General features: G+C 48.3%; 1 protein-coding gene across 8 annotated transcripts in view; it reads left to right on the top strand.

Annotated features, from left to right (window-relative positions):
- The window catches only part of GRAMD1B (GRAM domain containing 1B), a 191,573-nt gene that overhangs the window by 164,837 nt on the left and 15,256 nt on the right, over positions 1–11,480 (top strand). For all 8 annotated transcript variants that reach the window (XM_040976790.1, XM_040976789.1, XM_040976787.1 and 5 more), the window contains 6 exons: positions 2,740–2,824; positions 3,288–3,391; positions 4,069–4,164; positions 6,373–6,453; positions 8,628–8,743; positions 10,514–10,670. In XM_040976790.1, the coding sequence (XP_040832724.1) occupies positions 2,740–2,824; positions 3,288–3,391; positions 4,069–4,164; positions 6,373–6,453; positions 8,628–8,743; positions 10,514–10,670 (639 nt within the window). The remainder of the gene's footprint in view (positions 1–2,739; positions 2,825–3,287; positions 3,392–4,068; positions 4,165–6,372; positions 6,454–8,627; positions 8,744–10,513; positions 10,671–11,480) is intronic.

Raw genomic sequence — 11,480 nt, 5'->3', positions numbered from 1 at the left:
GCTTAGAACCACATGCCCTGGGTTTCCCTTCTGCTCTCCTGCTCGGTAGCCAGGCACTGTGAGTAAATCGGGTAGCTGCTGTGTGCCTCAGTTTACTCGAACTTGGGACACTAAAAACAACCCTTCTGCCAGGTATAGAGATGAGTGGACATGATGGGTTTTGAACCGGTGGCTGGTACTTGGCAATAACTCATTCCACGGTTGATTACTGGCAGCTTTCATTGGCCAGTTAGACATGGTTATGAATTCACTGATAAACAAGGGTTTTAGGATGGACTGTGTTCCAAGGTGCCAGGGGGCCATCCACATTGATAATCTCAGGACTAGTCTGAAACTAGTAGTGTGGGTGTCTCCCAAGGTCTTATTTCATGATCTTTGCTTCATTTTGGGGGATTCTGTGACAGTCTTGCTTTGCAGAATGCGGAGGGGCAGCTACAATTGCAGGTGGAACTCCTGTAATAAGTACCTATCAAAGGCTGAAACCCCAGTTCTTAGCCGCAGACCCAGCGCTTGGAAGCACCTTTTGTCCTTTCCTTTGCCTTCCTGTTGCCTTCTCTATGAAACACTCTTCTTCCCTCCAACACAGAGACCCCCCAGGCCATAGCTCAGGTGGACACGCATACTGACCATGGCTTCAGCTTCCTTGTGGGCAGCTGGGCACCATGGACACCAAAACAATGAGAGGCTCAAGTCCGGCTCTGTCATCCCCATAACTGCATGCCAATTGATTTCCAGGGAGTGGGTGAGAAAGTATGTGTCACCTGCAACTGGGCAGTCTGTCCTCAGGCCTGCCTCTGGCCAAGGGTCAGCAGCTTTGTACACTGCAGAAATAGGTCAGCACACGGTACATATGCCTTTTGTCGCTGTATGAGGCTCTTCATGGGTTGTGTAGTTGTTCTTTGCATCTTCATTTGGTGTCTTCCTTCATCTGTGGTGCATATCTTCATGTTATTTATTTTGTCAAGGTATTTTTGGTGACATGTAGCAATTGCATATGTTTGTGCAGTATGGTGCAATAGTTATATCCATGTATGCTATGTGCAATGATACAATTAGGGGAGTTAGCATCACATTTCTTTCTGTTTTATTTGAAATGCAGAGAATCAGAGATGTACAGACATGCTCATCCACTGGTTCTCTTCCCCAAACATCCACAACAGCTGGAGCCAGCCAGGCAGACAACAGGAAGCAGAAGCTCAGCCTGAATCTCCCCTGTGGGTGGTAGAGAACCAACTCCTTGAGCCATCACCTGTTCCCTCAGAGGGTGTGCATGAGCAGGAAGCAGGATGCACGCACATCTTCACCACTGTATCAAGCACCCATTCTTTTGTTTTAAATTACTTACTTATTCTTATTTAAGATTTACTTATTTTTCTTGGAAAGACAAATTTACAGAGAGAAGGAGAGATAGGCAGAGAGAGCTTCCATCCATTGGTTCATTCCCCAAATGGGCACAATTGGCTGGAACAGAACCAATCTGAAGCCTGCAGCCAGGAGCTTTTACTGGGTCTCTAGGGGTGCAAGATCCCAAGGCTTTGGCTCTTACTCTTCTGCTTTTCCTGGCTGTAAGCAGAGAGCTGCATGGGAAATGAAGCAGCCGGGACACAAACTGGCACCCTTATAGGATCCCGGCACTTGCAAGGGGAGGATTAGCCAATTGAGCCATTGTGCTGGGCCCTTTTGTATTTTTTAAATCTCAAGTTTGTTAGCCTAGAAACTACAGGAATTCTGTTTTACAGCTGACAAAGTTTGCAAGGAGGAATTACCGAGGAAGTGTATGGAGAACCCTGTACGCTATGTGTGCAGAGGGGCCATCTGGTGGCACAGGTGGCGGTAGGGTGAGAGGCCAGGGCTGGGCATCAAGAGAAGGAGAGCACTCTGCATGCTCACCCCTTACCTGACCTGATCCCCGATGGCCTGTGGGACAGCATCACGCCAGGGACCTGTCTTTGGCCAGCTTTGGTTTTCCCATCAGTACAGTTAGGATTGCAATTGGAGCCTTTTGTGAGGCTGGGGAGGGAAATTTGGTGTGTTTATTCTTCGCTTATGTCTTATGTTTTATGGGTCTTCTAGAAGTATTTTATGATTTAAAAAAATCACGTCTTTCATGGTCGGCTAAATGCTCACTGTGTCATGGTGACAGCTTCTTCTGCGGGGTGCACTGGGCCCCAGCCCATCATGTGCCTGGCTGGATCCCATGCTTCACTGTTTTTTTTTTTTTTTTAAGATTTATTTATTTATTGGAAAGTCAGATATACAGAGAGGAGCAGAGACAGAGAGGAAGATCTTCCATCTAATGATTCACTCCCCAAATGAGCTCAACAGCCGATGCTATGCCAATCCAAAGCCAGGATCCAGGAACTTCTTCCGGGTATCCCACACGGGTGCAGGGTCCCAAAGCTTTGGGCCATCCTCGACTGCTTTCCCAGGCCACAAGCAGGGAGCTGGATGGGAAGTGGAGCTGCCAGGATTAGAACCAGCACCATATGGGATCTCAAGGCGAGGACTTTAGCTGCTAGGCCACGCCGCGGGGCCCCCATGCTTCACTGTTGGGATGGAGCTGCTGGCTTGCTGAAGGCTGCATTAAGCCTCCTTTTCTAACCTGGTCTCCTAGGATCAGTGATTGGTAGAGACTGGTCCTTGCCCTCTTACCATAGCAGCAAATGCTGCTCCTGTGCCTTATTTGCTAGCCCGGGTGAACCTGGCTCCATCCTGCTAACCTTGGCCATTGTCATGCAGGTGTTAAGTCCCACATATAAGCAGAGAAATGAAGACTTCAGAAAGCTCTTTAAGCAACTTCCAGACACGGAGCGCCTCATCGTTGGTGAGCTGGGTGACCTGGGAGGGAGCTGGCAGAAACCCTGGCTGCTCCCATCTAGAGGCTGTGGGCAGTCCACATAATCACATCTTCTGGAACAGGAAGAGGGGATGTTCTGAGCCCTCGCCCCAGCATCACACCTGCAGGAGGTCACCTGCGTCCTTAACCTCTCTGCAGGTGGCCAAGGGGTCATGGATGACGGAGGGAGGGAGTTAGTTGACTGTTGCTGGCTTTTGGCACTTGTCGCTCTTGGCTCCCTGGTGCTGCACCATTCATTCCTCTGCCTCTAGGCAGTAGCCTGTTTCACCTTCATGTTTCCTGATCAGGGTGTTTCCTGCTGCTATTTCATGTGGCTCGTGCACCTGGTCGTTGGGAGGCAGTGGGCTTCACTGGTGCTGGTGGGAGGGATGACATGTGGTTTGCTAAAACATGCTTCCTGTCTCTGCTCCTCTTCTTCATCCTGCTGCAGATTACTCATGTGCACTCCAAAGAGACATTCTTCTTCAGGGCCGACTCTACCTCTCTGAAAATTGGATTTGCTTCTACAGCAACATCTTCCGCTGGGAAACCCTGGTAAGGACCCTTGGTTATGACTGAGAAGCTGCTCTTTCTTCCTCTTGCTGGCATTGTTGTCTTCCTGGACCTTGGCAGAATTAACAGAAACAGGTGCATGAGTTGGCAAGGCTAGGTCACTTTGAATCCCGGTATGAAGATCTCTTGCACCACATCTCTTTCTCTCCTCCTCCCCTCGGGATGTGGAAGACAGGACTAAGCAAAGGCAGGTGAACCTTTGGACATTTAGCATAATACAATTAAAAGACTGTTAGTCTTGGAACTCATGAGCGGATTGTTCCCTCTCTGGGTTTTGCAGCAGAATAGCTGTGTGATTTTAGGCTACTTTCTGTCTTAGAGTCTGATTCCTCATCCTGAGAAGTGAACAGTGATTAACCAGTTGACATGTCAGGTCCTGTCTGATGCCATTATTCTGTATTTGTGACAAATAACGGCAGGACTTGGGCACACGTAACAGTGTGAAAGGTTCTTGGACCTAGAGCCAACCTACCCAAAGGCTCTGTCCCTCCCTGTGAAGGGCAGTGAGACTCAGAGTTCCCAAGGCCGCCCTTCCAAGGCTGTTCATGTGTCATCTCTGGTCTGGATTCCCTACCTGCACTTGTGCCATCTGAAACACTCTGTCTGGGTCCACTAATACCTCCTTTTACTTGTCTTTTCCTGTGCCTGTGGATTGTCAGCTGACAGTTCGTTTGAAAGACATTTGCTCCATGACTAAAGAAAAAACAGCTCGCCTCATTCCCAACGCCATCCAAGTTTGCACTGATTCAGAAAAGGTAAGTGGAGTCTAATTCAGAACTGGCTTTCTGCCTTCCTTTCTTTTAAAGATCTATTTATCTGGAAAATGTTAGAGAAGGAGAGACAGAATAATAGAGAGATCTTCTATTCACTGGTTCATTCCTCAAGTGGCTGAACAGCCAGGGCAGAGTCAGGCTGAAGCCAGGAGCCAGGAACTTCAATTTGTCTCTCCCACGTGGGTTGCAGGGTTCCAAGCACTTGTGTCGTCTTTCACTGCTTTTGCCAGGCTAAGAAATAGAGCGGGCAGAGAATGAAGTGCCAATATGGGTTGTCAGCACTGCAGGCGGCACTTTACACACAGTGACGTCCCCTGATTCTGACCAGAACCATGAATGGTGTGTTTCTGCCTTTAAATAGCATGAATGTGGAGGCCAATAGTACCTTGGTGAGAGGTGACGAGGGTGGCAACCTTTAGGGATGGCAAGCTGGCAGGAGATTGGAGTGGCAGACATTGGACTTGGGAGCCAGAACTCCGAGATGGAGTCCTGTGACTGCAGGCATCCTTTCTGAGCCCTAGTTTTTCTCAAATGTGGAAATGAAATGAGTTTTAAAATAACATCACCTATTTGAAAACATTATTGTGAAACACTCACTAGGCAAATAGAAGTACTCATCATTGTATATCAGAACATAGCTGATGATCTATCAAGAGGAGAAAGAGTCAGATAGGAAATGGAGCATCCTCTTCCATAGAGGAAACGTTGATAGGATTTAAGGCAAGTAGCCAGAGCCTGAAGGCTAACCTGGTCAAGGTCAGGGTGGGTGTCTACTGAAGATGTCAGTGCAAAAGTTTCCTTGGACTTGGGCAGTTCAGTGGTTGTATCCATGAACATTGGGGTTGATACTCTTGGCCTTGGATTCTGTTTCTGGTCCCAGCGAGTTTTGAGATGATGAAAGTTGCCCAAATCAAGGTCATGCTATTACTTGTTAACAATTTTGTGGAGTACCTAAGGCATTTGGGGTGGTCCACAATTTAAAAAGGGCGTGGCACGATAGCATAGTGGTTAAAGTCCTTGCCTTGCACTCCTGGGATCCCATATGGGCACCGGTTCTAATCCCGGCAGCCCTGCTTCCTATCTGGCTCCCTGCTTGTGGCCTGGGAAAGTAGTTGAAGACGGCCCAAATCTTTGGAACCCTGCACCCGCATGGGAGACCCAGAAGAGCTCCTGGCTCCTGGCTTTGAATTGGCTCAAGTCCAGCTGTTGCAGCCGCTTAGGGAGTGAACCATCGGAAGGAAGATCCTTCTTCTTTGTCTCTCCTCCTTTCTGTGTATCCACCTTTCCAATTAAAAAAAAAATTTTTAAGTTTTTAAAAAAGCTTTGAAGTAGTTAGTAGGTGCGTGGTGGTTTTCTGAATATTAGAAAGGATGCCAGTGGTAACTAAGCCCCGGAAGAGAGGATTCCTTTCCATGTTGTCCTTGTGGAGCCTTAGCATGTAGACTGATGGCCAGTGCAGGCTGATCTTAAAATACTTGTTGAATGAATGAAAAAAGCCAGGGCATTGGGGCATTTGTCTTGTCCTTCCTTTTGGGTCAGTTCGTAGCTTACCTCTGACCTAGTTCTGGTGTGTTGGGTGCAGGACATTTTTATGGAGGTGAAACTTTTATCTTTTTAAACACTTACCATTGTTTGTCTAAAAGGCATTAGTGAAAGAGAAAGAGAAATCTTTTATCTTCTGGATCATTTCCCATATGGCCCTAATAGCCTGGTCTGGTTCAGGCTGGAGCCAGGAATCTGAAACTCCACCTGAAACTCCACCTGAAACTTCCACATGGGTGGCAGGGGCCCAAGCACTTGGGTCGTCTTCCACTGCCTTCTCGGGCACGTTAACAGGAACCTGGACTGGAAGAACAGCCAGTGTTGTTGCAATGTGGGATGTCGGCAATGTAGGCTGAAATTTAATGTGCTGTACCACAGCACATTGCCACTGTAAGTGAAAACTTGAAACCAAAGAAAAAAGCCCTGAGACAAGTGTGGGTGTAAACCTAAAGGCACTCAGGAGTCCCCAGAGCCTGGACCCCTTGTGTCTGACCTCCGCAGCTCAAGTACCTAGGCTATGACCACAAGTGTCAGAGTCGTTGGTATTAGAGGATGAAGTCAGTATTATAAAGAAGTAAGGATCCTATCTCCAGTCATACTTTTCTAAGTCCTAACGCACATGCCTGTCTATTTTCTCCTGCCATCCAGCACTTTTTCACGTCTTTTGGAGCCCGGGATAGGACGTACATGATGATGTTCCGGCTGTGGCAGAATGCTCTCCTGGATAAGGTACGTTCTGCCGCCAGGTGAATGTCCACCTGTATGTCCTCTCCCCCTGACGTCCCGATGGGAGCTTGCTCCTTAGCCAGCTCCAAGACGTCCCAGTCTCTTGTGGTCCCAGAATTCCTCTAGGGTTGGGAGAATGGCACATGCTAGCACCAGCACTATTAACCTGAGTCCTTAGAAGCAGCCTGTCCTCTTTGGGAATGGCTTCCACGCTGCCCAGAGTAAAGCATTGAGGATTTTGGACCCGTCACAGGCCCATCATCAGTTCCACTACTGTAAATTGTCCCAGAAGTTGTTTTGTTTGGTGTGTTGACACAGAAATAACTGTCCTGGAAAGCAGAAGCTTTTTTATTCCAAGATCCTTAGTCATAGGGGGCCCAGACTCAGGGCCATAGGGGAGGCTTCAGGTTTGGGAGAGCACAGCCAGCACCTCTAGTGTGGTGTTTGCAGGAAGCCTTGGGTGCGATTTTAGGTCTGGCTGATTTTGATAAGTCAGCATGCTTAAAGGTATAGGGGTCATCTATGTTTGCCCGGCGTCTGACCTTGGAGCAGCTAGGGCAAGGGAGTGTGCTCCGTCCCTGGGTGGAGGGACTGTTCGCTGGTTGGTTGCATGTGAGTGAGTTGTTCTTGTTGCTAGGAATTAATGAACCTTGGTAGGTTGCTTCTGAACAGGATGCTAGATGCCAGAGCACCACTAATAGAAAAACGTGTAAATGCTCACTCGCATCTCCACTAGCCGACTGCTGAGTTGCACCGAGAGGGGCCACAATTCCTGCCCTGACTCAAATAGAGTTTCTGCTAGTCTGAGAGTCTGTATCCGTGGCATGAATCCTGGTCACTTATTTGCAGATCCTGTCCCTTTAATTGGCCACCTGTAATAACCAGGTGGCAGTAGTTGAGTCTTCATGGGCAGTTCTGAGTTTTCGGGTCATAGTTGTTTTTGATTCTAAGCTGTACACAGGGTTATCCATTGTCTTCCCCAGTGCTCTAGTAAAATGACTTCCAGGAGTTCTGTCCAGTGAGGAGGATTTGCTTGTTGTGCTTTTTTTTTAACCTGTGGTCAGATGGCAAAGGTTGAGTGGTGAGGCAGGCTGGGACATGGCTTAGAGAGAGACAGCTGTGTCCCAGGCAGGGTGAATGGTGTCCATAAAGGCCAGAGAAAGAACAGAGAGGTTCAAATCCAGAAGAAAGAGACTCCTTCTTTGGGCAGTGTGGCACAGGGAGCCCGCAGACCTTGCTACCCCATAGCGAGGTCCTGACTCCACCAATCTAGGCAGTTCTCCTTACTAGAACACTAAGGCTGAATTGCGGTATTCTGCTGGTTTCTTAAGCCATACCCTGAAAAGATGGTCTAAGGACAGCTTTAGTGTCCTGTAATGACTGGGACTTGGCTTCATTCAGGTCTCCCATGGAGTGCAGGGGCCCAAGCACTCAGGGCATCTTCCGCTGCTTCTCCAGGCTTATTAGCAGGAACCTAGATTGGAAATGGAGTAGTGGGAACTCTAACACACACCCATATGTGATTCAGGTGTTGTAGGAGTGGCCCACCTCAGCATGCCACAGTACCCACACTGGAATACTCTTGTCTAGGACTGTGCACGGCACAGGCACACATTGAAATTAAGCAAACAAAGCTGGACCTGATGGGTGTTGCAAGCTGCTTCTATTTAAGAAGAAAGAGTGTTCACTGGCATGGTGGCTCAGCAAGCTAATCTTCCACCTGCAAGTGCCAGCATCCCATACGGGCGCCAGTTTGTGTCCTGGCTGCTCTACTATATTAAGATAGTCAAGAGAAGGTTGAATGAGATGGCCTGTTAAACTCCAAGAATGTGAGACTATTTCTGACCACAGGAATTCTCCGTCTGTGGAATGGACCACGTTCGACATTGAGTTTCATTCTTGGAAGTGGCCCACTAGGAGATGTTTGCTGTGTGTGGGAGACAGGGTCTGGGATCTTATGAATGTTCAGCATCCGAAGGGCTCCCTAACCTTAGAGCACCACGAGTTTATGGCTGTTAATACTGGATCTCATCAGGAGGCACGTGGGTGGGGCAATTACCATACCCAAGTCGCCAGTTGGTTACATTCTGCACAGCCCTGTTGAAGAGAGTTCCTCTGGGCGGATTTGGAGGTTCGGAAGAACCAGTGTTCAGGCTTCTTGCCTTTCTCTCCTGCAGCCTCTGTGCCCCAAGGAACTCTGGCACTTTGTTCACCAGTGCTACGGGAACGAGCTGGGCCTGACCAGTGACGATGAGGACTATGTGCCCCCTGATGATGACTTCAACACGATGGGGTGAGGAGCTGGGGCTGGGCTGCTCTGGGAAACTGCGGGTGGATTGGCAGCAAAGCCTCCACTGGGCGAGTGGCATTGAAATTTAGCCCTAGTGAAAGTGAAGGAATGAATCTGAGGGGTCAGGGGAGACATACCTGGATGAACAGTCTTCCGGGTGGAGAAAACAGCAAAGCCAGGGCTGTGAAAGCACCCAAGGGCCTGTTGGCCCCAATGGCTGGGTTTTACCAAGAACGGAATGGAAACATTGTGAGTAGATCGTTGATAAGGTCTTGACTGAACAGGATCACTCTGGCTTCTAGACAGAAAACATACTGGAGGGGTTTTGGAAGAGCATAGGGAGAAACGGGGGAGACTAAGATGAATGAGAATCAATAGATGATTCAGATGAATGAGAACAGCGGCTCGGACCAGGAAAGTGGCTGTAGAATGGTGATAAGTGATCAGCTCCTGGATATATTTTCATGTTTATTGATGGATCCAAAAGGGAACCGTATGTAAGATTTTGTTGTTGTTGTTGATCTTGCCATCTGCATAGATGAAGTTGCTCCGGCCTGAGATGGACAGCATTGTAGGCAGAGCACATTTTAAGGGAAGAGCACAAGAGTGGCTTTAGACAGATGGCCATGTGGAACAATCCAGCAGGCCTTGAGGTGTGAGGGCGGAGGTCACAGGAAGTCTGGGGCCACATGCTCTAGAGTGGTAACTGGAGCTCCCTGAAACTGGCTGAGCCCTCCACCAACCAAATGGATGTAAGATGTAGTTCAAGGACTAGGCCTGAGAGCACTCGACAAGAGGAAGCGGCAGCAAAACATACCTTGGAAGAACACCCACAGATGTAGGAAGAACAACAGGGGCATTTTGTATCCTGGAAGGTAAGGAAAAGGAGTTAAGGAGAAGGGAGTCCCACTGTGTCACGTACTGTTGATAGGAAAAACAGAGGCTGCACACTCATAATACTGAGAGCAAGCTTGCATGAGACACAGATGGTAGGGGGAGAATAGGTGACAGTGTAAGAGGCTTGAAGAGTAGAAGGCAGGGGAAGAGCTTTGAACCAGGAGGACCTAGACCTGGGCTCAGGTGTAAGTATCAATATTGAATAGTGGTATTATTTAATCCCTGCGAGAACCCAGTCGGCGAGTGCTATAGTGCAGGTAATTGACTCGGAGTTGTCAGTCCTGATATGCAAAGAGTAAGCGAGATGTTGATGTTTGTGACGATTACAACAGTGATAACCGCAGCTCGAGGAGACTACAGTCCCTGAAATGTCCTTGGAAGGACATCACGTTCTCAAAGAGGTCTCTATTTAGGTTTAGGAAGAGAGGTTTACTAGTTAAGAGCTAGGGTTTGGGCGGTACCAGTGAAGGAACACTTTAGCTGGAGTCCTGTCTTAGTCACGGGGAAATGAAATTATGCTCAGAACCCGAACACTTGATTTAAGCAGTCAGAATGAATACCAGTGGAAAAAAGCATAGCTTAAAACCAGTAGTTACCATGTTTAGGTGAGAACAAATCTAAGGATGATGTCTAGAAAAAAGTGAGTTTGAGGCCAGAAATTGTAGGGAAGCAGCAAAGGGTAGGGTGTGGTAGGAAGGTATTTTAAGGAGAGTAATGGAGGTAGACTTTTGGTTAGGGAAGAAATGCATATCTCTGCCCTCAAAGAGGCAGGAAGGCCCATGGCTCTGGGTGGAGATGGACATGTTTGAGGTTCTTAAAACTTTCAGTGATCATAATCCCTGAGGTTAACCTGGGCTCACTGCTGTCTTCCTTCAGCTACTGCGAGGAGATCCCCGTAGAAGAGAATGAAGTTAATGACAGCTCCTCCAAAAGCAGCATAGAGACCAAGCCAGATGCAAGTCCTCAGCTGCCCAAGAAATCCATCACCAACAGCACTCTGACATCCACAGGGAGCAGTGAAGCCCCTGTCTCGGTATGGGCATGGACCCATAGTCCTTCCACCCAGGGGCTAGGCTCTTGTAGGGTAGTTAACGCCACAGGGACCCTGTTCTGGGGAGTAACGGGGGACAGGGTGGTTATACCGTGGTTGGGTTATTCAACAACACATCCTGGCAAGGGGGCTGTCTATATTCCAGTGATGTAGTTTCGGTTCTAGTTATGTGGGACTGCCTTCTGAGCAGATGGAAACCATTCCAAACCTATTGTGTGAGCTTGGCTCGTTGCTGGACTGCTCTGGACAAGCTGCATCTGGTGGAGAATTAATCCAGAACTGTACATTTGGTTAATATTTCTATATACACCGTAATTTAGTTTCTTACTATGGTAGCGTCTGTGGACAGCGTAAAGATAAGTATTCTCTGTTCTCGAGAGTTCAGATATCGAGGAGAAAGGATGGTGATGAAGGAAGGAGTTTGTGTGCTTGCTGGAAGGTGGGAGCAGTTCTCAGAAATGGGAGTCTTGCATTGCAGTGGGTTAAGAGCCAGGCCAACTCGCATTAGTATGAAAACATGCATTTGAGCATTAATCTCCTACTTCTAAGGGTGTTGTGAAGATATAAAGCATTGCATTGAGCCTCCAGGGCTGATGAGAGAAGGGAAAGCAAAAATGCTTTGGAGGCAGGCTGGCTTGGTCATAGCATGCTGAGGATGTGGCTCAGGAAAGGACTACTAACTCGCTCGTAGCTGAGCTGTGCATGGGAAGAACCCCAAGGCCAGGACGCTAACCTCTTTGGAAGACAGATGTCCCGAGCACATTACCTGTGGTGTGTGACTGCTGTCTCCAC

This window comes from Ochotona curzoniae, unplaced genomic scaffold (genome assembly GCF_017591425.1).
Source record: "Ochotona curzoniae isolate NIBS_2020 unplaced genomic scaffold, NIBS_Ocur_1.0 contig_2723, whole genome shotgun sequence".
Classification (NCBI taxonomy): Eukaryota; Metazoa; Chordata; class Mammalia; order Lagomorpha; family Ochotonidae; genus Ochotona; species Ochotona curzoniae.
This window is presented reverse-complemented; position numbering and strand designations above follow the sequence as displayed.